Source organism: Asterias rubens, chromosome 11, assembly GCF_902459465.1.
Source record: "Asterias rubens chromosome 11, eAstRub1.3, whole genome shotgun sequence".
NCBI classification, from domain to species: Eukaryota; Metazoa; Echinodermata; class Asteroidea; order Forcipulatida; family Asteriidae; genus Asterias; species Asterias rubens.
In genome coordinates this window covers 16,432,186-16,459,067 of record NC_047072.1, presented here as the reverse complement: position 1 = coordinate 16,459,067, position 26,882 = coordinate 16,432,186, and the positions used below count along the sequence as shown (strand labels likewise).

General features: G+C 38.3%; 1 protein-coding gene across 1 annotated transcript in view; it reads left to right on the top strand.

Annotated features, from left to right (window-relative positions):
* LOC117296409 (dynein heavy chain 5, axonemal-like) overlaps window positions 1–26,882 on the top strand; it is an 83,857-nt gene that overhangs the window by 40,938 nt on the left and 16,037 nt on the right. The window contains exons 46-67 of the mRNA XM_033779314.1: window positions 242–408; window positions 915–1,101; window positions 1,788–1,895; window positions 2,706–2,845; window positions 5,253–5,384; window positions 5,876–6,077; window positions 7,011–7,150; window positions 7,691–7,944; window positions 8,929–9,074; window positions 9,576–9,819; window positions 11,253–11,297; window positions 14,140–14,349; window positions 15,453–15,691; window positions 18,901–19,106; window positions 19,888–20,125; window positions 20,973–21,155; window positions 21,427–21,582; window positions 22,695–22,904; window positions 23,385–23,530; window positions 23,952–24,137; window positions 25,085–25,196; window positions 26,611–26,784. Of these exons, the coding sequence (XP_033635205.1) occupies window positions 242–408; window positions 915–1,101; window positions 1,788–1,895; window positions 2,706–2,845; window positions 5,253–5,384; window positions 5,876–6,077; window positions 7,011–7,150; window positions 7,691–7,944; window positions 8,929–9,074; window positions 9,576–9,819; window positions 11,253–11,297; window positions 14,140–14,349; window positions 15,453–15,691; window positions 18,901–19,106; window positions 19,888–20,125; window positions 20,973–21,155; window positions 21,427–21,582; window positions 22,695–22,904; window positions 23,385–23,530; window positions 23,952–24,137; window positions 25,085–25,196; window positions 26,611–26,784 (3,825 nt within the window). The remainder of the gene's footprint in view (window positions 1–241; window positions 409–914; window positions 1,102–1,787; window positions 1,896–2,705; window positions 2,846–5,252; window positions 5,385–5,875; window positions 6,078–7,010; window positions 7,151–7,690; window positions 7,945–8,928; window positions 9,075–9,575; window positions 9,820–11,252; window positions 11,298–14,139; window positions 14,350–15,452; window positions 15,692–18,900; window positions 19,107–19,887; window positions 20,126–20,972; window positions 21,156–21,426; window positions 21,583–22,694; window positions 22,905–23,384; window positions 23,531–23,951; window positions 24,138–25,084; window positions 25,197–26,610; window positions 26,785–26,882) is intronic.

The following is a 26,882-nucleotide window of genomic DNA, read 5'->3' as shown; positions in this document are numbered from 1 at the left end:
TGGGTTCAAATGCCGGTCATGACACTTGTGTCCTTGAGCAAGATACTTTACTATAATTGCTTCTCTTCACCCAGGGGTATAAATGGGTACTTGCGAGGGTAGAGGTTGATTATGTATGACAAAGCCACCGGAGCACCAGGACACCAAGAACAATATTGGCCCAGTGTCAAGGGCACTTTTGCAATCAAAACATGCCCTAATGAAATGTAAGATATGAAAGTTTTCTTGCTTTATTTCTTAGGTTGTTCTGCAGCCAGTAGAGGGCCTAGACAAGGTCCATCAGTGTGTCCATTCACATCTGACTCGCTATAACGAGGAGTTTGGTAACGTCACGATAAACATCATGCTGTCTGATGATGTCATACATCATGTGATCAGGATTCATCGAGTACTAAGCTTCCATCATGGGTAAGATTTATTCTTATTTTGTACCCCACTATTGGAAACTTCCTTCAAAGAAAGAGGCTAAATTGAAACATCGTTTTCATATGCCAACTAACACCTGTTATCTCTCTGTAATTCCTTGTCCAACCATTTGTTCGGATCATGCACAAACCAGCAGTGCTGCTGACTGCCCCATGCAGTTTAACATGACTTGAGTAATTCAATGTTAACATACCCACTCTGTGAAAAGGATGTATAGTTTCCAAGTTTTTGTAGTCAAGCTCGCAAATCATCTTATATGGACCTTTCTTGTAACCCCGTTTTCCGAATATTCTTGGTACACCTTTATTGTTTTCAGTTGCAGTTGTATCACGTGTATTGCCTTGATCATTGTGATATGAATGCTTCATTGGGCTTTTAAATAATAGTAATAAAAGTGTTTGTGCTTTGGTTACAACTGCAAAAGGCTTCTACTTCAATGACAGAGAGTTGATAAAATGTTAATAGAGAATTGTTTTTTTTCTTTGCAGTGGTAACCTATTTATGATCGGTGCTATCGGTAGTCATCTTACTACCCTCGTCAATCTTGCCTTACATGTTGCTGATATGCCAATCCATCCAATGGACTCGTCAAGGAAAAATAACTTCTTCGATGGTTTACGCTCGGCGGTTAGACTCGCTGGAACTGAAGGAAAGATGCTGACTCTTATGTTTACTGTAAGAATGTAGAAGAGTGTCTTAAGAAAAAGGAAAGGGAGGGTTGAGAAACATCGTCTCAATGTCTTGAGAAATTTAGGATGAGTGCAATTGAGAATTATCTTAAGTTATCAATACAGCTTTGGGCCTTGAATTTCGTTCTTGAAAGGGTGAGGGGCACTTCTATAAGGAAAATCTTAATATATTGGAACTTTGCAAAGGGCACCACAGCAACCACAGCATAAAATCTTAATACTGTATATATTGGAACTTTGCAAAGGGAACCACAGCAAACACAGCATAAAATCTTAATACTGTATATATTGGAACTTTGCAAGGGGAACCACAGCAACCACAGCATAAAATCTTAATACTGTATATATTGGAACTTTGCAAAGGGAACCACAGCAAACACAGCATAAAATCTTAATACTGTATATATTGGAACTTTGCAAAGGGAACCACAGCAACCACAGCATAAAATCTTAATACTGTGTATATTGGAACTTTGCAAAGGGAACCACAGCAAACACAGCATAAAATCTTAATACTGTATATATTGGAACTTTGCAAAGGGAACCACAGCATTTTCTGTGGGTGCTGTGGGTTATTTCGCGGCTTGATTTTGTACTCCTCTAATTTTCTTAATGTGGAGGTATGCAGACTCTGTCAAAACATTTATGTTGATACTTTCTTTTTCTTTGAAGGCTCGTGACTTGAAGGACGAGGTTTATCTTGATGCCATTAATAGTTTGCTTGTTTGTGGCGAGTACCCACCGCTTTTCTCCAATGATGAACTAGACGGGCTTCTACAGGTAACATAACAAACTTCAGTTGCTGAATCCTTGACATGCTTTTATGTTTACTGTATTTATGTATTTCTGGTAATGAAACCAAGGATGTCTTGTATGAAAGTGTCGTGGCCGAGCGGTTAAGAGCATCAAATTCAAACTCTGGTGTTTCTGATCAGCAGAGTGTGGGTTCGAATCCCCAGCCGTGACACTTGTGTCCTTAAGCAAGACACTTAACCATTGCTTCGTCTTTAGGATGGGACGTGAAACCATTGGTCCCATGTGTTGTGTAACGCATGTAAAAGAACCCAGTGCACTTATCGAAAAGAGAAGGGGTTCGCCCCGGTGTTCCTTGTTGTGGCTGCTTTTAAAATGCGCTGTAGCACCTTGTAAACCCTTATAAGGTGCTAAACAATTGGGTCTCAGCGCCTTGAGTACCTTGTTTGGTAGATACATGCACTATATAAGACTTCGATATTATTATTATTGTTATTATGAACTTAATCATTGTAGCTCAGAAGCCCGGGTACCTGTAACAGAGCACATACCCTTTACCCATGATGCCAAGGGGCATGATGTCTTATTTCCTTTAGCGACCGTTAAAGCTTCGAGGTATTTCCTTTCGCTTTTAAAAGTTTTTCCTTAAAAAGTGGTACATCTACTAACTTTTAGTTGACTTAGAACATTGCTGTATTGTTCAGTCTACCAGGTGTAGACTTTCTGACACTAATTTTAAGAGGTAAAATTTCCTACTTAATTGTTAGTTGCTTATTACATGAGTTAAATGGAGTTTCTCTTGTTCTTTAACTGGACTGTACTTTTATTTTCTTACAGGCTCTAGGCCCAGCGATGAAGAGACATTTTCCAAATGTCTTGATTGAACCCATGAAGTTCTTTGTGTCCCGAGTCAAGACCAATCTTCACATCATCATCTGCGTTCCTCCAACTCATGAACTCCTTCGTATTGCTCCGAGGTAAGAATGGACTCTCAGACTCAATCCAGCTAGTCCACTTTAAGCCTGGTTCATACTTCCTGTGAATGCGAATGCAATATGAATTTCGACGTCCATTTGTGCAACTAATAACTCGCAGTTGAATTGTGTTCAACTCCTGCAAAATATTTTATGCGAACACAGCCATGTGACATAAAAACTTGCTTCGCATTCGCAGGAAGTATGAACCAGGCTTTAGACTCAAATGATGAAATCACTGTTTTTCAGATGTTATTGAATCATTAAATCATCTCCTATATTCGTTTCTGTTCCCAATGAAATTCTGAGATAATTTTGATTCAAGAAAGTAAAGCACTCACTTAATGTGTGTCAATGATTTGTGAAACCATTTCAATTGTCGTGTCATAAGAAGTAATCAAAGAAGACCAGGGCCCAGTTTCATAGAGCTGCTAAGCATGAAAATTTGCTTAGCATGAAATTTCTTCCTTGATAAAAAGGATTACCAACCAAATTTCCATTTTGTTGCATTTCCTAGTTACTGGTATTCAGCTGTTGTATGGTTATCTTGAAAATCACATAGAAATTTCGTTGGGACATCCTGTCTTTATCAAGGCAAACATTTCATGCTCAGCAAATTTTTGTGCTTAGCAGCTCTACGAAATTGGACCCAGCTCAAGGGAATTTCCAATATGGACAAATAAACGTTCCTAGTAGTGGGGCATTATAAACTCATAGTTCAAACAGTTTTTGGGAGCTGAAAGGGTAAGTTGAGAAGTGGTGTTTACTAGCCCATAGTAGTTTGTACTAGACAATGTACGCTGGACCTTTCTAATCAGTCTATTTGACATTCTTTGTTTCCTTGTATGACCTAATAGTGAGTACCCTGGTCTAGTGACTGGTGGTGTTTAGTAGCCCGTAGTAGTTTGTACTAGACAATGTACATGGGCTAATCTCATCTTTCATTCTTTCTCTCTGTATGACCAAACAGTGAGTACCCTGGTCTAGTGACTGGTGGTGTTTACTAGCCCATAGTAGTTTGTACTAGACAGTGTACGCTGGACCTTTCTAATCAGTCTATTTAACATTCTTTGTTTCTTTGTATGACCAAACAGTGAGTACACTGGTCTAGTGACTGGTGGTGTTTACTAGCCCATAGTAGTTTGTACTAGACAATGTATGCTGGACCTTTCTAATCAGTCTATTTGACATTCTTTGTTTCTTTGTATGACCTAACAGTGAGTACCCTGGTCTAGTGACTGCTGGTGGTGTTTACTAGCCCATAGTAGTTTGTACTAGACAGTGTACGCTGGACCTTTCTAATCAGTCTATTTGACATTCTTTGTTTCTTTGTATGACCAAACAGTGAGTACCCTGGTCTAGTGACTGGTGGTGTTTACTAGCCCATTGTAGTTTGTACTAGACAATGTACGCTGGACCTTTCTAATCAGTCTATTTTGCATTCTTTGTTTCCTTGTATGACTTAACAGTGAGTACCCTGGTCTAGTGACTGGTGGTGTTTAGTAGCCCATAGTAGTTTGTACTAGACAATGTACGCTGGACCTTTCTAATCAGTCTATTTGACATTCTTTGTTTCCTTGTATGACTTAACAGTGAGTACCCTGGTCTAGTGACTGGTGGTGTTTAGTAGCCCATAGTAGTTTGTACTAGCTGGACCTTTCTAATCAGTCTATTTGACATTCTTTGTTTCTTTGTATGACCTAACAGTGAGTACCCTGGTCTAGTGACTGGTGGTGTTTAGTAGCCCATAGTAGTTTGTACTAGACAATGTACGCTGGACCTTTCTAATCAGTCTATTTGACATTCTTTGTTTCCTTGTATGACTTAACAGTGAGTACCCTGGTCTAGTGACTGGTGGTGTTTAGTAGCCCATAGTAGTTTGTACTAGCTGGACCTTTCTAATCAGTCTATTTGACATTCTTTGTTTCCTTGTATGACTTAACAGTGAGTACCCTGGTCTAGTGACTGGTGGTGTTTAGTAGCCCATAGTAGTTTGTACTAGCTGGACCTTTCTAATCAGTCTATTTGACATTCTTTGTTTCTTTGTATGACCTAACAGTGAGTACCCTGGTCTAGTGACTGGTGGTGTTTACTAGCCCATAGTAGTTTGTACTAGACAATGTATGCTGGACCTTTCTAATCAGTCTATTTGACATTCTTTGTTTCTTTGTATGACCAAACAGTGAGTACCCTGGTCTAGTGACTGGTGGTGTTTACTAGCCCATAGTAGTTTGTACTAGACAATGTACATGGGCTAATCTCATCTTTCATTCTTTCTCTCTGTATGACCAAACAGTGAGTACCCTGGTCTAGTGACTGGTGGTGTTTACTAGCCCATAGTAGTTTGTACTAGCTGAACCTTTCTAATCGGTCAATTTGACATTGATTGTTTCTTTGTATGACCAAACAGTGAGTACCCTGGTCTAGTAACTGGTATGCAGATAAACTGGATGTGTGATTGGTCCGAGAGTGCACTGTTGGGTGAAGCTAATTACTTCATTCATAAACACAGCTTGGGTAGAGATAGCTCTGCAGACACAAGGTAAGTCTCAACCAGTCATGTATTCAAATTATTGTTTAGGTTTAAGGACAAATTAAGAACTATGTGTGAACAATTATGCACGGTTTTGCACTAATTTTTCCTGCCTCACTCACACAACAGAATTAGGCAAATTCCCACAGGTGTGGTCTTTCATGTAGATGGTTGATCACACAAAACATAAACAATGTCTGCGACTGTTTTGTCAGCTCTACTAATCCTGTATAATACCTTAATAATATTTGTTTCTGCTTGAAGTGAACTTTAATTATATCAGTTACAAGCAATAAATTAGTGACTTAAGAAGGGTTTATTATAATGCCTCGTGGATCCCTGGGTCAACACCCTGTTTAGCAAGCAATAAGTCAAAATGGCCTCGTTTTCAAGTCTACCAAAGTGTTTCTAAAAGGCAATTTTTTGTTTTCAAAAAAAATGATAGATGTAACTATTTTAGATATATTTTGTAATAAGATACTATTTGTGCTTAAATTCAGGGAGAATTTGGTGTCTTGCTTGTCGAACATTCATAGCTTCATCCTTCATGACTGCAACCAGATCCCATGGGCTGGAAGTACTGAAGAAACGGTGCAGATAACAACCCTCAAAATCCATGGCAAGAAAGAATCCATCAAAGTGCAGACGTTGGACGTACCTAATCTGCCGTATACTAAGCTCATCATGAAAGAACGTATTAATGTACGTATTACTAGTCTACCTGACATGCCTGAGTGTCTGGCTGTCAGGCCGTCTCTCTATCTGTAGATTGATATTTTGAACAATGTACCATGCAAATCTTGCACATTCAAACAATCACGACAACCTTTGTATCCAACGCACAATAGCTAATGTAAATGTGTCGGTAACAAAAACACACTACAACATGGCCCAATGTGTCGGGTAACTAAAACACACTACAGCATGGCCCAATGTTCAAATTGTAAATGTGTCGGGTAACAAGAACACACTACAACATGGCCCAATGTGTCGGGTAACAAAAACACACTACAACATGGCCCAATGTTCAAATTGTAAATGTGTCGGGTAACAAGAACACACTACAACATGGCCCAATGTTCAAATTGTAAATGTGGCGGGTAACAAAAACACACACCAACATGGCCCAATGTTCAAATTGTAAATGTGTCGGGTAACAAAAACGAACTACAACATGGCCCAATGTTCAAATTGTAAATGTGTCGGGTAACAAAAACACACAACAACATGGCCCAATGTGTCGGGTAACAAAAACACACTACAACATGGCCCAATGTTCAAATTGTAAATGTGTCGGGTAACAAAAACACACAACAACATGGCCCAATGTGTCGGGTAACAAAAACACACTACAACATGGCCCAATGTTCAAATTCGCCCAAAATCATACACTCAAATTTGGCCCAGAGTTCAAATATCCACAAAATGTTACAATCTAATAAGGCCCAACATTCAAATACAAACCAAAATCTGCAACGCTTCCTTTTCTATATTTCAAGCCCCAATCTTCTAAAAAAGGTCCGGTTTGGATCGGAAGCTAAGGCCATCTACCCTACTCATCATCAAGCCCCAATCTTTATATCTGTAGCTATTCAACCTCTTTTGATATGTAAATATTTCTTTCTTTACCTGCAGCTGAATCATTGCGATCCCGCTATGCCAGGCAAACATGAGATCTTTATTGGCCCACGGACATTCCGTCGATTCCTGGATGCTTTCCGTTACATCTACAGCACAAAGAGCAAAGAAAATACAGCTAGAGTTGGACAGCTGAGGTAATAGTTAAAAATTAAATACCAATCATTTATTAGGTGCTATACAATGAACAGAGCGCTTAACAACTGGAGAGAAACAAATTAAATAAAAAGAAATACAAAAACAATCAAACGACTAGCCAAGAAAAAAGAAAAAAGCAGAACATTTTAGGATGGTTGTGGGAACAGAAGTGTTGCGCTTGAGCACAGCCAATGACGCTGCTTCTCCTAGACATGTAGGTAGCATTGCCACATGCGCAAAGCAGCAACTGTGAAGGCACTGTCAACAGCTTTCTTTTAAGATCTAGGAATGAAACGGCAGGTCAAGTCATTTTTAGATCATCACTTTGAAGGATAATAACATTTTAAGTTTTTAGTACTTTCTTTTGGGCTTCACCAAACAGAAACGAAAAAAGACAGAAACAAGATAGTGAAGACAAAACTAAGGCAATCTTTGATTAATAAATAACAAAGGCAAAACAAAGTGTTTCAGTAAACGAACAATTAACCATGAAACATCCTATCAACGCTTTGTTTAATCCGTTTTGGTTAACCCTACAGGAAAGCTCTTGCCTGCCTCGCTCGTACTCAACAAGACACCCAAGCCAAGAAACAAGACATCAAACGTCTTCAAGTAGACTATGAAGACGCCAGTAAGAAGGTTGCTGCTCTTCTTGAAAGCTTGACACTTCGGGCAACCGTCTTGGAGAAGACTAAAGCTCAATTTACTGAAGCTAGTAATAGTTTGAGTGCATTCTTACAGATGCATGAGGTTGAAAGTGATGAAGAAATTGAAGATGAGTTACTTCAAGCAGGTGAGTTCAAGACATCCAAGATTTCTTATTTAAGTTTAAGAGACTTTCTCCTGACGATGAGTAGAGTATTATAATAATAATTAAAAGGTATTTATACAGCGCCTTATGCTAGGCCTTCAAGCGCAAAACATTAAATGAAAATAAAATTACGTAAAAAGCAACACGTAATACAGAAAGTACAATTAAAAACTTAGTATATAGTTCGAAACGTCACGACCAAACCGGCTGTTTTCAGAGCCAACACTCCCTCAAAAGAGAATTATTACATGGTTGTACAGGCTGCAAGTTTGGTATTATTTATAGTTAATTTATAGGGGGCAAGGAGTGACTGTGGGGGCAGAGATGGTTCTTGTGATTGATTTAGCCAAGTAGCACATATTTGTTGCACAGGCTGTATACTCCCCAGGGAGCTGAAATGGTTTATGGAATGAATTCAACGACCCAGTGACCAGGGCTAACGATGTAGCACTTTGAGAAGCCTTCGGGTGTGTAAAGCGTGACATAAAAAACAACTATTATTAAGCAACTTCCAACACACCGATCCAGAAAATTTGAGGTGCTGTAAAATCCAAAGCGTTCTTGTAAGCCTATTATAGATATATGTAACTTTCAAATCACGAAGATCTAAATCAGTGATTTCTGATTGGTTTATTAAACAGAAGAGAGAGATGAATATGTGATTGATTTAGCCAAGTAGCACATATTTGTTGCACAGGCTGTGTACTCCCCAGGGAGCTGAAATGGTTTATGGAATGAATTCAACGACCCAGTGACCAGGGCTAACGATGTAGCACTTTGAGAAGCCTTCGGGTGTGTAAAGCGTGACATAAAAAACAACTATTATTAAGCAACTTCCAACACACCGATCCAGAAAATTTGAGGTGCTGTAAAATCCAAAGCGTTCTTGTAAGCCTATTATAGATATATGTAACTTTCAAATCACGAAGATCTAAATCAGTGATTTCTGATTGGTTTATTAAACAGAAGAGAGAGATGAATATGACAAGGAGTTTGAACGGATGAGACAAGAGAATCTTCAATCTCGTAAGATGGCCATTGAGGAGGAGCTTGAGATTGCTATTAAGAAAGTCGCAGATTGCAGAGGTGTCTTACAAAAAGCTAGAGATCAGGTTAGTTGTAAAAAGCAGCAAAGGCTATGTTCAATTGTCCCATATTGATTTGAATCAATGACCTCCGGATTAACGTGCAGGTGCTCTGCCAACTGAGCTATCTAGCCTCATGTTGGCGGTCTTCCTATTTTGTCAATATGTTTGTTCGTGGTGCCAATCAGAGGCCATTCAACCTATTAATGTCGATTAACCAGAGATCACACCCCAGTTTACGATACAACTTGGGTAGTGGCATCAGATGGATCACCTTAAGGGGATATGACATTATATTTTTAAATATCGAGAAATAAAGCACAAGTGCTTAAATAATTTCTGGTTAACAAACAAAAAAAATTGTGAAAGTGGGGACTTAAACCTGCAACCTCCTGATTACTGTGCCTGTTATATAACAATGTAGTTAACATACATACATAAATCACTACATTTCATTGGCTGTTTACTCTGTACACATTTTCATTCTTAGAACAATGACTAATTAATTGACGGCTTATCTTACCACAGGTTCTTCACTGGTGTGAAAAAGTTGACCGTTCCTGCATTGAGCGTCTCAAGTCATTCCAGAATCCTCCTCCGATCGTTCAACAAGTGATGGAGATGGTCATGGCGCTCCTTGGCAAGAATAAACCTCTTGGGCAACATCCAGAGCGGAGTGAAAGGATACCTAATGAAGATGCTTCTGTCTTATCTGGAAGACATTCCTCAACTTCTTCACCGAGTCCAAAGAGTCCTACGAAGAGAGTGCCAAGTAAGTCAATCGGATAATCAAAATTGAGACCCCTCTTTTAGTGAGTGGATTTGAGATCCCACTGCTGGTGAGTGGGATTAGTCTATCTTTATGAGACCCAAGCTCTGACTTGCCGTACTGTTTCTCTTGCTCTCTTTTTCTTTGATGAGAGCATATATTTTCTTAAGCCTGGTTCATATTTCCTGTGAATGCTTCGTGCATAGCAAATTTCCTTGTGCCACAATTGGAACGGGAGCGCGTACCGATTATTTGCTTCGCATTCGCAGGAAGTGTGAACTGAGCTTTAGTCATCTTTCTTTGTTTGACAGATTTTTTTTCTGATGATTTTCTTTTTAAATCCTGTTTTACTTCTATTTGTTCCATCATGTGGACAAGTCATTTATATTTGTCGCGGTAGTAGCCGAGTCATGATATTAATGCTCTACGCGATCGAAAACTGCTCTCGCGAAATCAATTCTCTCGCCCAAAACTTCTGGCTCCCGTAGCTACAAAAGCAGTAGGGTATGTGGGGGGACAGCAATCTTGCAAAAACTTCACCAATGTCGCGAGAATCACGCAGAGAGCCAAAACACTTATCATCGCGGCAAACACTTAACGACTTGTCCACAAGTCTGATTTGATTCTAGAATGATTCTTATATTCGTATCTTTCGTGAAAAGATCTTCTTTCACATCTGCACAAAGTGATGCACAGTTCTATTCTAAGGCATGATGAGTGAAGTGTTGCATGCTTCGTTCACAATCTCTTGACTCTTGAACTATTCACAAGAATAAATATAATTTGGAGCCTGTACTGTAGATCTTTGGTGATAAGTTTGCACTCAATCAGTTTAGAAGTGACATCAACTTATTAGACAAAGTTTATTACAACAAGAGAAATTTCTATAAATATTGCTGTTTTATACAATGTAGTTGAAAGTAATATCCTATATGAAGCAACAATGAAAGTAATATCCTATATGAAGCAACAATGAAAGTAATATCCTATATGAAGCAACAATGAAAGTAATATCCTATATGAAGCAACAATGAAAGTAATATCCTATATGAAGCAACAATGAAAGTAATATCCTATATGAAGCAACAATGAAAGTAATATCCTATATGAAGCAACAATGAAAGTAATATCCTATATGAAGCAACAATGAAAGTAATATCCTATATGAAGCAACAATGAAAGTAATATCCTATATGAAGCAACAATGAAAGTAATATCCTATATGAAGCAACAATGAAAGTAATATCCTATATGAAGCAACAATGAAAGTAATATCCTATATGAAGCAACAATGAAAGTAATATCCTATATGAAGCAACAATGAAAGTAATATCCTATATGAAGCAACAATGAAAGTAATATCCTATATGAAGCAACAATGAAAGTAATATCCTATATGAAGCAACAATGTGATGACCAAAGTCTTGTTCTTACAGGAAAATCCCGTGTACATCCTCCAAAGTTCTTGAGCTACGCCTCAGGTAGAAAGAAAACACCTCCCATACGCCCACAAATTCCCATCATACATGTACACAGTCAAATCCCTCATAATCATTCACATCAGAGCTGTAATCATGAACATAATTCATAATGCATAGTCTTAGTGCAAGGCGTTCTTATCGAGTAGGGCCTACGTACGTACACTCAACACTACAGCGGGGGATCGCGATAGTCAAGTGATAATGAACAACAATGCCTTGTACCAAGACTACAGAAACCCTGCACGTGCAACTGATGTGCATGCATTTTATGTAATGACTTACAGACAGGATACATGTAGCTGTATGGAAATAGGCGAGCCTTAAACTTTGCTCTTAAAGGGGCACAGCGAAGGGGCACAGCGAAGGGGCACAGCGAAGGGGCACAGCGGAGGGGCACAGCGAAGGGGCACAGCGAAGGGGCACAGCGAAGGGGCACAGCGAAGGGGCACAGCGAAGGGGCACAGCGATTTTCCACTGGTTAGGGGCACTGTGAGAAAAATGTTAATTTGTATTGGAACTTTGCAACGGCTCAACAGCAAAAGCAAAGGGCACCACAGCAATTGTTGTGCTGAACCGGCCTGGTACATAAGTACATCGCTTACACATACATCAGTTACATTCATTTTCATCATGAGTCATTTTGACATGTTTGAGAACATTCATGTATTGTGCATGGTGTTATTTGAAGTGCTGGATCCATTGCTTTAATCAAGTAAAAGTAGCTGGCTAACCTGAGGCTGAATCTGAATTGTCGGCTACAGCCACAAGCTGTTATTATTGTAATTGTAATGCTATGGATGCTTTAACACATCATCATGCTGTGAGGTTTGATTGCAGTTATATGTATAGTTAATACACCAGACAGGAATCCAACAAGTTTAGTTTTTACAACAAAGGATTTAGTGGGTAGCGAACACAAAGTTTTGGAGACATATTGCGTGTTAATGAAATAGATACAAAAAGCATGTATATACATGTAGCGCTCTTACAAAGCTGTATGACAGCACTCAACAAACAGAAAACAGAATAACAAAAATAAGGGATACAAAATTAGGAGTCAAATAAATGGGTTTAACAGTTTAAAAGCTTTCACGATGGTACAAAAGACTTTGGTCTCAAAAGAGTAACAGACATTTGTATTTTTAATTGTGCCTCAAAACCACCTTACAGGGCACTCTCTCTGTAAAGTTGGTAAAGTTTGATATTTTGGTATTATGTCTGACATTGTTATCTTTAACTTTAAACCTTCATGTTCACCTGCTAGTGCATGTAAACCATCCATCTGTACATACATAGTTTAGTGTCATACTATGGTGACCGGATTTGCACTTTGCATGGCAAATTTTGCAATTGTAATGTTCACATATTTTTTATCATTGCCTGATCATAATCTAATTTGTTTTCTGTTCTCATTTTTTTCTCCTTATCCCTTTCCATCACTCTACTTTCATTGTCCTCATTTTACACCTGATGTTTTTGGTTTTCGTAATGTATTTCTTGTCTCTTTTTGCCTGCTTCCTAACTCTTCATCTCTACTTATACTCTCTATCTGGTTAAACTCTCTTCTACTCCTTGTCTCTTCCCTGCTCCCTCATTCTTCCTTTCTTTGTCTTATTTGGTTTGACTCGTCTGTAATTCTTCTATATGTGTTATCCATCTTCATTTCGTCGCTCTACTCCTTCACTCTTCCATCCTCCATCTTGTATTTGGTTTGACACTCCTGTATGTCTTGCCTCTTTCCTGCTCCATCTACCCTCATCTTTATTCTTCATCATCCCCTTCTTCCTTGCTCCCCAACCCTCATGTCTTGATCACTCTTCCTTGCTCCGTCTTGTACTTTGTTTGACTCTCCTGATGTCTTGTCTCTTCCTTGCTCCATCTACCCTCATGTCTTGATCACTCTTCCTTGCTCCGTCTTGTACTTTGTTTGACTCTCCTGATGTCTTGTCTCTTCCTTGCTCCATCTACCCTCATGTCTTGATCACTTTTCCATGCTCGGTATTTTGGTTTGATTCTCCTGTGCACCGTCTGATCACTGTGGCACACCCATCTCTGCATGATTGTCTTGTATCTTGTATCAACGTCTCAGGAGAAAGCGTGGTCTCAAAATCCAGTAAGTTTTTTAGATTGCACTCTCTTTAGATATTACTTCTCCAAGACACACATTTCCTTGTAGATGTTTCTACTAAGATTACCTGCTTTCCATTCAGTTTCTAAATTTGTTTTATTTATGCACTTCCTCTTTGAAACCTTTTTTCCCTTTGATAGTTGACACAAGAAAGTTTATTTATTTTACTTTAGGTAAATATTTTTTTCGGATTTGTTTGCGAATCTTAATTGTTTCAGGTATCTTACCAAAGCCCGGTCCATACTTCCTGCGAATGCGAAAATATGAATTTTGACATCACAAACTCGCAACGAACAAGTTGTATCATTTTTCCCCATATTTTTTTAAGTGCAAGCACTTCTTTTTTCATACTTATGCACTCACATCAAACAACAAACATACACAAAAATAGAGGACAAAACATAGAAAAGTTGTAACAGTTGACTTTTGCTCAACTTCTGTGAAACATCATTGCGAAAACAGCCGTGTGACGTCAGAATAATTGCTTTGCATTTGCAGGAAGTATGAACCAGGCTTTACCCTGGTTTGCCTCAAACAATCTTAAGATATCTGACTGGATGACCAAAGATTTTAGCATTTTGTTGGTTCTTTCTTTAAATCGGTTGAAGTACAGTAATTATAAAACCCTTCGTACAGATTAAATAATTTATTGTATTGAATGAATTACATTCTCTCTTGTTAACACCTGTTGTGTACATCTCTCTCTTCACACAGAATCCAAAGATCAGCTGAACGATAAACAGAGATGGAAACATATGCAGAATATGCTGAATGACTCCACTAAGTTTGTCGAGATACTTCAAGGCATAGACTGGGAGAACGGACTTGACACTAACATTAGGCTGAATGTTGAGCATTACCTACCCAAGCCCAAGGGTGACGGAGAGGGGGTGACTGGAGAAGGGTCCTTGCTAGAGGTACCTGGTAAGTCCCTTGGTTGGGTTTTGTCTTTCTATCTGTTAGTTGTTACTCTGGTAGACCACCCTACCCAAGCCCAAGGGTGACGGAGAGGGGGTGACTGGAGAAGGGTCACTGCTAGAGGTACCTGGTAAGTCCCTTGGTTGGGTTTTGTCTTTCTATCTGTTAGTTGTTACTCTGTTAGACCACCCTACCCAAGCCCAAGGGTGACGGAGAGGGGGTGACTGGAGAAGGGTCACTGCTAGAGGTACCTGGTAAGTCCCTTGGTTGGGTTTTGTCTTTCTATCTGTTAGTTGTTACTCTGGTAGACCACCCTACCCAAGCCCAAGGGTGACGGAGAGGGGGTGACTGGAGAAGGGTCACTGCTAGAGGTACCTGGTAAGTCTCTTGGTTAGGTTTTGTCTGTCTATCTGTTAGTTGTTACTCTGTTAGACCACCCTACCCAAGCCCAAGGGTGACGGAGAGGGGGTGACTGGAGAAGGGTCACTGCTAGAGGTCCCTGGTAAGTCTCTTGGTTAGGTTTTGTCTGTCTGTCTGTTTGTCAGTTGGCCTAGTGGTTAGGAGCACCGGACTCAAGCTCTGGTGTCTCTGATTAGCATAGTGTGGGTTCGAGTTCCAGTCGTGACACTTGTGTCCTTATGCAAGACACTTAACCATGATGCTTCGTCCTTTGGATGGGACGTAAAAAAGCCGTTGGTCCCGTGTGTTGTGTAACGCACGTAAAAGAACCCAGTGCACTTATTGAAAAAGAGAAGGGATTTGCCCTAGTGTTCCTGGTTTGATTGCCAGTATATTGCACCACAGCACCTCGTAAACCATGGTGCTGTGTGAAAGGAGTAGGTCTCATAATTCAAACAAAGTCCCACACACCTTGCAGAAAATACTGAATGTTTCAGCATCTTGAGTGTCACTGAGTGACGGATATGCGTGCTATAAAAGAAGCCGTTATTATTATTTTGTTTGCGCTCACAAGTTAACTACTTACAAAATCTTAAACACCACTGTCCTCACTTTATAGTTTGAAATACCCAAACTGTATAACGAGTTCACAACCAAAAGCTGTACTAGTGAGACTCAGTGATAATGTTTTTCTGCTTTCTTGATCTCAGGAGGAGCGAAGTTACCCGCCTCATCCAGACGTAGTCCATCTTCAATGGAATCAGGAGGTATCACTATAGCTGCAGTACGCTATAGCTCAGAAGATGCTGGAAATCTTGTAGCTTACATCTGCTCCTTGGTGGAATACTCACATCAATGCGGGCCTCTTAGACAAGCCTTGGAGAAACAAACGGAGCTTGAGAAAGAGAAAGTAGAGAATGAACGACTTCAGAAGGAGCAAGATGAAAGGGTAAGATGACATTTAAGAATTCTTCCCGAGTAAATGCCTTTAGTTTTGTTCACAGAACTCAGGAAAGTACTGAGTTTACAGTGCTAACACACATCAGTTTATAAGGATAAACATGATAAAAGCAATATTAATATTCTTTACCGCGGTGCAAATTTTCATCTATGATAATATATTGTCTTAAATTCTTCAGAATTGATTTGGGATATCAAGTTCATCTCTGTACCTACACCTTTAATAAAAACAGCTATAACAAAATGATGACACTATAGGACTGACAAGTCTATTTAGACAAACCTTCCTTTAATAAAAACAGCTATAACAAAATGATGACACTATAGGACTGACAAGTCTATTTAGACAAACCTTCCTTTAATAAAAACAGCTATAACAAAATGATGATACTATAGGACTGACAAGTCTATTTAGACAAACCTTCCTTTAATAAAAACAGCTATAACAAAATGATGACACTATAGGACTGACAAGTCTATTTAGACAAACCTTCCTTTAATAAAAACAGCTATAACAAAATGATGACACTATAGGACTGACAAGTCTATTTAGACAAACCTTCCTTTAATAAAAACAGCTATAACAAAATGATGATACTATAGGAATGACCAGTCTATTTAGACAAACCTTCCTTTAATAAAAACAGCTATAACAAAATGAAGATACTTTAGGAATGACAAGTCTATTTAGACAAACCTTCCTTTAATAAAAACATCTATAACAAAATGATGATACTATAGGAATGACCAGTCTATTTAGACAAACCTTCCTTTAATAAAAACATCTATAACAAAATGATGATACTATAGGAATGACCAGTCTATTTAGACAAACCTTCCTTTGTCAGTGTTCTACAATGTATGGCCTTCATTTCCTTTGAAAAACAAACTACTGGCAAAATGTTTCTTTGTTTCATCTATTTCAACTTCGATCTTGGTCCAAATGTTGTACTCAAATACTTATGAACCAGCCATTACTGGGCATTCTCAAAATTTGTCTTCAGCTTTTTTCAAAATGAAAAACGGGTTTTAAAACATATTTTCTTTTGTTTCCAGTATATCAAGATTATTTGTAATGTTTTAACGATATTGATCAAGATGTGAATTGTTTGTGAGGTCTTTTTTTGTGAAATGTTATGTTCGGTGTTATTCCATAATACTTGTCAATAGTTTGTGTTTGACAGAAACAAATATTTTGAAAACCCTCCTTTGGTGTCACAAAGTTTATGTGAGAGTTTGTGATAATTTCTAACATGTTTCAATTGTGTTTTACATTTCTGCCCATCTTAAAACTTTGGGTGTGTTTTGACTGTGACTTTACACAAGGCTGGTAATGCGGTACGTAAAGATGTGTGGACAATATCTCCCCACCCTCTCCCCCACTATCTCCCCCACCCTGTGTGTCATTGCTCTAAGCTTCTATTAATGCTTGCTTGGATGCCTTGTTGAGATCATGCATGTTTACCTTAGCATGAAGGTTGTTACGTTTTGCTGCAGTTATTCTGTTTGTACGTGTAACATCAAATAAAAACAAAAACGTATGATTTATAAAGCTCATTTTCTAATGATACAATGCGCTGGTAAAGAATGTTACAAAATGGACAGTTTATGGGCGTGAAGAGAAAAGATGAGGTTTGAACTTAGATTTGAAAGTCTGTAAGTTGCACTGACTGCACACAAACAGACTACAATTACCATGTGAATTTATTGAGCTGGTATTTTTGTTTGAGAATTTATTTATGCATGAACAAAAAGGTTTTGAGTGGTTTGGGGTTCTTATGACCAGCTTTTTAACTGGAAGTTGGCAGTTACCTGTGCATGTAGATTGTGCATGAACAAAAGAGGTTTATGCCTTTTTTTTCTCAGCTTTTGAGCTGGAAATGGCCTGTGTACAGCTTAGGGAAGGCGTTCTGTGGTAGAGCTAGAAGTAGGTTTAAGTTGTTATGTAATATCAGCGGGATATGAGTTGAAGGATTATTTTAGAGGTTTGTTTGATAGAATTTTGATTGTGTCTTAGTTTTGGTTTTGTGTTGTAGTTTCTTTGTGGTAGCATGGATTAGCGTGAATTGTACCTTTATTGCATTGTTGTGAGATTCCTCTATATTTCTGTCTTATTATTTGGGTTTGAAATCAAGCATGCCTAGAATTGCGCAGAGACCACGGAGACAATGGTTTACGTTGCCCCTGATCTTACTTGGTGCCCCTTCAAAAGTTTCCCATTGACTTTAAGATTTTCAAATTGAAGTGCCCTTTGCAAAATGAAAAATGGCCTTGCCCCACTCAAAGATGAAATTCGAGGCCTGTCAAGGGAGTTAGATTATTGTCCAATTTTTAATATTTCATTTGGTGAACATTCTTACAATATAGACCCTTTCATTACATTTTGTATTTATTTTTTATTTCTTTCAAAAATGTTTCAACTGCATGGTGTTTTAAAATGGCAATGATGTGATCTTATGTGCTAATCAATTTAATTTTACAATTACCAACAGTTTTTTTAATTTTAAATACTTGTAAGCTTGGCATGTTATTAATCATAATAATTTGTGAAGAATTTTGCATGAATTATAACAAAAATTACATTTAAAACCATTCTGAAAAAAAAAAAATTGATATGAATTTTGAAAGACTTATAGTTATGAAGTGAACAGTCCTTTGGACTTGTCTTTCTTTGGCAATAATAAGGAAAAAAAATACTTGCATCATAACCAGGGATTCTTTCTCAAAAATGCTTCTTCATCAGTAAACAACAACAAAATATTTAAAAATACATTGCGATTGTAGGCTACTACTATTCAAACAATTTGCTTTACAGTTTTCCAAACTCTGCCAGAAAAGGAGAGATTTGAATAGCATGAAGACAAATTAAAGACAAGAACTGAACAGCACAAAACTAAAAACTTTTTTAATAATATAATAATAATATTGAAGTCTTATATGGCACACGAATCAAGGCGCATAGTATCTACATTTTTACAGAAATAGAGGTTATTGAAAGTTATGAATTCTGAGAGCCAATTATGAAGCACCTTATAAACACCTATTAAGCTATTATCTGATCGAAAAGGACAGATGTAAAAAGCATTTCCAAGATTGTATTTAAAGCATGCTTACTAATACTCCAAATTCTATACTTCTTTATCAACAGCTTCAATAATTCTAACATTTTTACATCCTTCTACACATGATGTCTTATAGGAAGCAAGAGAAGCCTTAGCAAGAGAAGAACAAGACGATCCTGAAGATGAAGCTGTTTATACCGAAGCAGACATCCCAGGTCTTCAAGACGCTGTGACCGATCTACAGAAGGAGTTTGATGCAGCTGTTGTCATCAAACACGCCTTGGAGATTGAACTACAAGCAAGTAATGAGAGACTTAAAGCTGCGACTAATATGATGAAGAGGTAAGGGTCTTTGTGTCTTCAACTTTAAAAGCACAAGGGTCAATTTCTTGAAGAGTTAGACCTAACTCAGGCATGCAACTCTTCCGCGTTTTCGCGGAATTCCGCGTTTTTTTTTTTTTTTTTTTTAAACCTAATATATGCCTTGAATTAACAGTGTACAACTACAATCATGTAAATAAGCCTAGTACATGCTAACAATGCACCTAAGAGCATAATACACCTCAACATTTTCTAGGCCAACTTTGTGGGTATCATGTCCCATGGCGTTTCGGCTGCCTCGCTCCGCACTTGCCTTGTGCCTTTGTAAATTTTCCTTTTTTTTTTTCAACGGGCAGTTGCATGCCTGCTATTTTAGGACTAGTCCTAGGAGATTTATAAAACTTAAGTTAGGACGAGTAACTTGAGATGAGACTAGTCTTTATTCTCTGGGAAATCCACCCCTGGACACATTTGGTAATTGTCAAAGACTAGTATGGTCACCTGGTGTAACCCGCATGCATCAAATAACAACTGTTCAAATTTTGAACTTATTTGGTCATCAAATTTGCAAGAGAATATTGAAAGAAAAAACACCCTTGTTGCATAAATTAAAAAGGCTTAAGGCCTAAAGTTTTAGAATTTTAGTGAGAAATTACCTCTATCTCAAAAACCAATGTTTGTCACTTCAGAGGGAGCAGTTTCTCACAATGTTTTATACTATCAACAGCTCCCCACTGCTCAATACCCCCAAACAAATTTGTTTACTGCAGCAGGATTCTTATCTATTGATTGTTTCTTTTAGCTTGCAGCAAGAATTGAAACGTTGGCAAGCTTACGTTGATGACAATGCAGTCAATGAATGGTTGCTCAGTACATGCGTAGCTGCAGCAGGTTTCTTGACGTACTCCGGTGGTATGGACCCAGACTCCCGCATACGATTATCAGAGTATTTCAATGTGATGTGTGAGAGGCACGGACTACCAATGCCGAAGAAGAAACTCTTCAAAGATGTTCCTCTCATTAGATTTCTCTACTCAGAGGTAAAATTCGTTTTTTTGTATAAAGTTGTTGGGTTGAACAAAGAAAAACTGACTAGAGTAGGACTTGAACCTTTAGCCTCCATTTTAACATGAAGGCGCTCTACCAACTGAGCTATCTATAGACCTGTATTGGTGGCGTTCGATCTCCCTATTTTGTGATTATCTTTGTTTGAGGTGCTAGTCGGAAGTCATTCAACCTTGAAATGACATTCCTTTTTGTAAAAAGCTCTGTCTTCAAACCTTTAACACGATTTGAAAATAATGATAGTAGAGAGCTTCCCTTAAAATATAATTTCTGAGGTGCTGTAGTCTTTAAGAAATTAGTAAAATAATGCCACAAAATTAATTTTTGTCTCGGAAGACAAACATTATTTTAGCATGTACAACGTATTTATGTGACTCTACTGAAAACATTGCTCAGTGGTTTCACTGTTTTCTCAAAAACTTGACGACTAATGAAGCTGAAACTTCTACAGGTAAATTTAATTACATACATGTTCATTCACAGTGAGTAGGGATTCACGACATGGCCAAAAACTTGATCTAGAAATGGTATCAAAACCCTTTAACCACTTAGGAAAATAAACCTTGATGCACTACCTAACTAAATGAAAATTGGCAATTTGTTGCCTTGTTTTTTTCTGATTTTGTTCCTGGTGGTATAGAGTGCTGTTGGTGCTTTTGTGGGGGTTGTTTTTTATTCATACTGTGTATTTGTTTATCTCTTGTTCTGTGTTTTGCTTTTCCTACAGGGCCCCCAGGGGGAACAGTGTTATTTCACACTGATGGACTACCCTGTATAAATAATACTTAATAATAATTATAATAATTGTTTGACTGATTTCAGGTTGAGATTGAATCACTCCGTATTCTGAATCTACCATCCACTCCAAACTCGTTGAACAATGCATGTTTTATAATGCAAGAGTTAAGCAGTACGGCCTGGTCGTTACTTTGTGATCCTACGAGCCGTGTTATTGATTGGTTGAAATGCTACCTCAGTGGGAGCGTTGTACTGGTCAAATATCATGTAAGTAATTCACATTTCAAGACATTTATTTCCATTCCAACAAATAATCAAAATACATGTATTAATAACAATGAGCAGTATTGAGGAGAATTAGAAATGGGGGCCAAAGCTTGTGGTAGGCGTGTCATGGCAGAGCGGTAAAGAGCACCGGATTCAAGCTCTTGTTCTTAAAATTTGTAATTAATTTTTTTTATTGAAACTAAAAGTGGCATACAGATTAACAATTTTGAAAGATGAAGTGATTGATGTGTGTTGTTGGTTGGATTTCCAGGAGCTCCGTTCTCAGCTTGAGACCTGTCTGACTGAAGGTACACCTCTAGTCATCATGGATTGTGATGCGACGGCTCTCGCTCATGATCAGAGATTCACGCGACTTCTTAGAGGTCGTCTTGCCTTCATGAATGCTAAGACACCTTTTAAGATGATGGTAAGTTTGTATCAAACTTCATTATCGTTAGTTTAAGACTGCTAATGGCTCTCGCTCATGATCAAAGATTCACTCGACTCCTACGAGGACATCTTCCCTTCATGAATCCTAAGACACCTTTTAAGATGATGATAAGATCACAAGAAACTTGATCATTTCTGGTCTAAAGCTGTCTTCCCATTGGGGTTTTTTTGTTTACGTACCACAACTTTTTTCTGTAGAATGATCTGATGGGGAGGCATGATAAACTGACCTCCCTGTCAACTTACCGTGACTGTCTTGAACATAAAAATTAGTTTAACCATTTTGTTTTGAACTTAGTTCAACGCGCCGTATTTTTGACCGCATGAGGATGCTCTCAAAAGTATATTTATCACTTCCGGGGGTATATGCGATGCGTCCTGCACAGTTGTAATCGGCGTTCTGTCACTTTTCTTGCGCCATAGTTTTAAAGGTGGATTATAACAGCTCCTTTAAAAGTCTTTATGTCGTGATGGATATGATTTCTGTGGTGGTAATGTGTTCCAGTCTTTAATAACTGTTTTGGGAATATAATAATAATAATATTTTGAGTTTATATAGCGCTTTTTCACTCGGTACCATTGGTCCCTGGGCCTTAATTCACTCCTTAAACCATCTCAGCTCCCTGGTGAGTATACAGCCTCGTGCAACAAATGCGCTACTCGGCTAAATCAATATGTTTGAGAGCGCCCTCACGCGGCCGAAAGAAAACGGCGCATTGAAGGTTATGAATTGAGAAGTATTAAAGCCATGTGAACTGTATTAACATAAGTCTTAGCCATGTGAACTGTATTAACATAAGTCTTAGCCATGTGAACTGTATTAACATAAGTCTTAGCCATGTGAACTGTATTAACATAAGTCTTAGCCATGTGAACTGTATTAACATAAGTCTTAGCCATGTGAACTGTATTAACATAAGTCTTAGCCATGTGAACTGTATTAACATAAGTCTTAGCCATGTGAACTGTATTAACATAAGTCTTAGCCATGTGAACTGTATTAACATAAGTCTTAGCCATGTGAACTGTATTAACATAAGTCTTAGCCATGTGAACTGTATTAACATAAGTCTGTTTTTCCAACCACAGGTTGCAGATCATGAAGTTGAATGCCATCCAAATTTCCGTGTATTCCTACACACGACAGAGATTCCACAATGTATTCCACATAGCCTAGCAGCTTACACCAGCATTATGAACTTCTATCAAACAAGAGACGATTGTGAAGAGGAATTACTCGATCGATTTATGGCTCTGGAGAAAGCTAGATTAGATGAAGATGGAACAATGGCTAACAAGGTACACCCAAATTAATACAATCAAGGTTTCTGTGGATCCTTAAAAAGAATTATAAATTCCTAAATTGAACTATCCAATTTAAGACATTAGGAAGTTTAAAAAGTATTGAATTCAGTTATTACAGGTCTTAAAACAAGGATGAAGCAATAAGATTTTCTTTCAAATTGTAAAGAACTGAATTATGCTGGGTGTAAAAAAGTGTGAGCGGGTATAGTTGTTTCCCCCCTGCTTTATTCCCTTATTTTGGGGCTTAAATTTTGTTAAGTGAAGCATTTAAAGGGTGTTAAAAAGTCTCAAATTTGACTTTGTAAGTGTGCAGATACCTAGTAGTAGCTGTTTCTGTGTATTTGAGTTAACTCTAGGGTTAAAAACATTGTGTATTATCTGGAGATATGCAGTAAGTGTGAAGCGAAAATGTTATATTGTTGGTGGAAATTTCCTGAAATTTGTATGAAGTTTGTATTATTATTATTTTAACAGGAGAAGATCTTTAATATGAAGCGTCTGGATGAGTTAGAGCAACAGATGTTGGATTGTTTGGCCTCGGATACCAGACTACTCAATGATTTAGCAACGACAAAGAAACTTGCTGAGTTGAAGAAACATTACGATGAGACGTTGGAAAGGTCAGCTATTTGCCAGTCCTAGATCTTTAAAAACACTTCTAAAAAACACTTCTTAAAATTATTTGTTTTGCTTAGATTGGTTAGCTTCTATTAAAGATTACTAAATGATTAAGCAACTACAAAGAGACTCGCACTATTGAAGACATTAGAAATTAGAAAAGTCCACTGTTAAATTCTTAAATTAACTTCTCTTTTCTTGAAAGATTTTTATTTGTTTGGAGTGTTGCGGCCAGACTTGTGGATTTAGGGGTGTCATCCACTAAGATTCCACAGTTATTTTGTTCATGCAAAAAAATATTTTTAACACTAGATGTTGTGTCTTCTTTTACTGTACAAATTGTGCTTGCAGAAAGTAATGGGTGTTTCTAGTGTTAAAACATGGATGTCACAGTTGCCAATGTAAATTTGTTTTGATCAATAGCCAAGAAAGAGTTCAAATGTCGAAGAAGGCCATTCATAATGCACGGGAAGGCTACAGGTCAATAGCTAAACGTGGAGCTGTGTGCTTCGACGTCGCTCGATCATTGGTTGAAATTAATGCAATGTATCAAACGTCTTGGCAACAGTTCCTGGATGTATACGATGCTTCAATTAAACATTCTGAGAGGTAAGACTTAATTAATTTATATTTTTTAATTTGTCTGCTCAGAACTATAAGTTCATTAGTGCAGTTTGTATCTGTTATGCAAAACTGCTTTTGCAAATTTCTGAGCTCCTGTTAAATGGGGTTTATTGATCAAGAGTGGTAATCAAAGTGTTTATGTGGCAAAAAGAAACATTGGTTTTTAAAATAAAATGTTCACATATTTTTTTCTTCATTTGAGCACCTTTTGATTGTTACGTAAATATATGAATTTCCATTGAGAAAGCCTTATATTGTCAAAACGTCAGACCATTAACTATTTTTAACATAACAACTATTATCATTCTAATAGATGTTAAATTTGCATCGGGGATAACGAATATCATTTGTTTTACCCATACATTGTTTCTGATAATTTTATTTGGACTCATTGAACTCATTCTTCATGCATGCTTTCTTTTTACCCTGTCCTTAAACCCTCTCAGGACGTAAGTACACCTCGCTTGATTCTATTTTATTCTGTCTTTTCTTTGCACAAACCACTACTTTCAATATGATCTAACAATTGACTTGCTGTGATCTATGTATGTAATTCCAGCGTAAACCATGCCCACTTATCACACATACTGGCTCCTACGTATGTTGAACAGAAGTCCATACAAAAATGCATTTTGCTAGTTTTCTGTTTTGCTTGTTGTCAACTTTGACCTCTAAGCAAAATAATTAAAAGCAAATTTGTAAATTTTAACTATTTCATTCTTAAGATAACTAGCCACAGATGTTGTTACGACTGACATGTTTGTTCCATTTGTACTATGAATCCAAAGTTTACCAGACAGTTCAATTAGCCTTTTTGTATGGAGGATGCTTTAGTATTGAAATGTTTGGTTTGAGTGTCTACAGACAAATTTCCCCAAACCTGCAAAATGGCTTATATTTATGACCTTTTTAATGAATTATTTGTAAAACAGAGCGGCAGTGAAAGCAGTTGTTGAACGTCTGACTTACAATGCATTCCAAGGAACAGCAAGATCACTACTTGAGACAGATCGAATGATTCATGCATTACTGCTAGCAATGGAGGTAAAGTACTGTAATAGTGATAATAATAATGGTGGCTTCTTATATCGCTCCCATATCTGTCACTTAGTGACGCTCAGGGCGCTTCAACATTCAGTATTTTCCTGCGAGGTATGTGGGACTACGTTTGAAGCATGAGACCTCCTTTTACATAGCACCATGTAATGGTTTACAAGTTGCTGTGGCACAATATGCTGCCCAAACCAGGAACACCGGTGCGAACTACTTACATAGCACCATGTAATGGTTTACAAGGTGCTGTGGCGCAATATGCTGCCCAAACCAGGAACACCGGTGCGAACTACTTACATAGCACCATGTAATGGTTTACAAGGTGCTGTGGCGCAATATGCTGCCCAAACCAGGAACACCGGTGCGAACTACTTACATAGCACCATGTAATGGTTTACAAGGTGCTGTGGCGCAATATGCTGCCCAAACCAGGAACACCGGTGCGAACTACTTACATAGCACCATGTAATGGTTTACAAGGTGCTGTGGCGCAATATGCAGCCAATCAAACCAGGAACACCGGTGCGAACTACTTACATAGCACCATGTAATGGTTCCCAAGGTGCTGTGGCACAATATGCTGCCCAAACCAGGAACACCGAGGCGAACTACTTACATAGCACCATGTAATGGTTCCCAAGGTGCTGTGGCACAATATGCTGCCCAAACCAGGAACACCGAGGCGAACTACTTACATAGCACCATGTAATGGTTCCCAAGGTGCTGTGGCACAATATGCTGCCCAAACCAGGAACACCGAGGCGAACTACTTACATAGCACCATGTAATGGTTCCCAAGGTGCTGTGGCACAATATGCTGCCCAAACCAGGAACACCGAGGCAAACCCCCTCTTTTTGATAAGTGCACTGGGGTGGATTTCACAAAGGTAGTCCTAACTTAGGACTAGTCCCAGGCAATGCTAAGAGATAGGACTTTTCTTAAGTTAGGACCAGTAACTCATCCTAACTTAGGACTGGTCATATCTCTTAGCATTGCCTAGGACTAGTCCTAAGTTAGGACTACCTTTGTGAAATCCACCCCAGGGTTCTTTTACGTGCGTTACACAACACATAAGATATGGTCCATCAATGCTGAAGTGCATTCTGGGGATATCTGTGCTGGGCAGCACAGTGTTTTTTTGCTCAGAGTGCTGGGTATTTTTTTTAGGTCTGCCGCTGATCTTACAAAACCTTTCCTAACTTAAGATTAATCTTAGGACTTTAGGATGAGTCCCAACCCTGCACTGTAGCATGCATACCTTAAGATTAATCCTAACTTAGTCCTAACTCGAGATAAGACGAGTCCTAACTCTTTGTAAAATCAACGGCGGGGCAGGCCCCCCTGGCTAACACTGGTCATTGTCTTTGTTAATTAATAGTTTGTAATCGTTTCTTACAAATTTAGGTTGAAGATTCTCTGGGTAATGTTGGACCAGGTGAGCGTGAGTTTGTGATCTCACCCCAGCTTGGTTCGTCCCTCATGACCAATCTTGGGCACATCGTACCATCTGATCACCGCATAGCCCAGGCTAAGAAACCATTTGATTGGATGCTGGATGAACAGTTCCATAACTTACAGGTAATGACCCGCAGTTAACTAGAATTGCTTGTCTGATCTTTATTTCATTCATGTCAAATGATTATTTGAAACTTTGAGGACACTATTGAACTGCATCT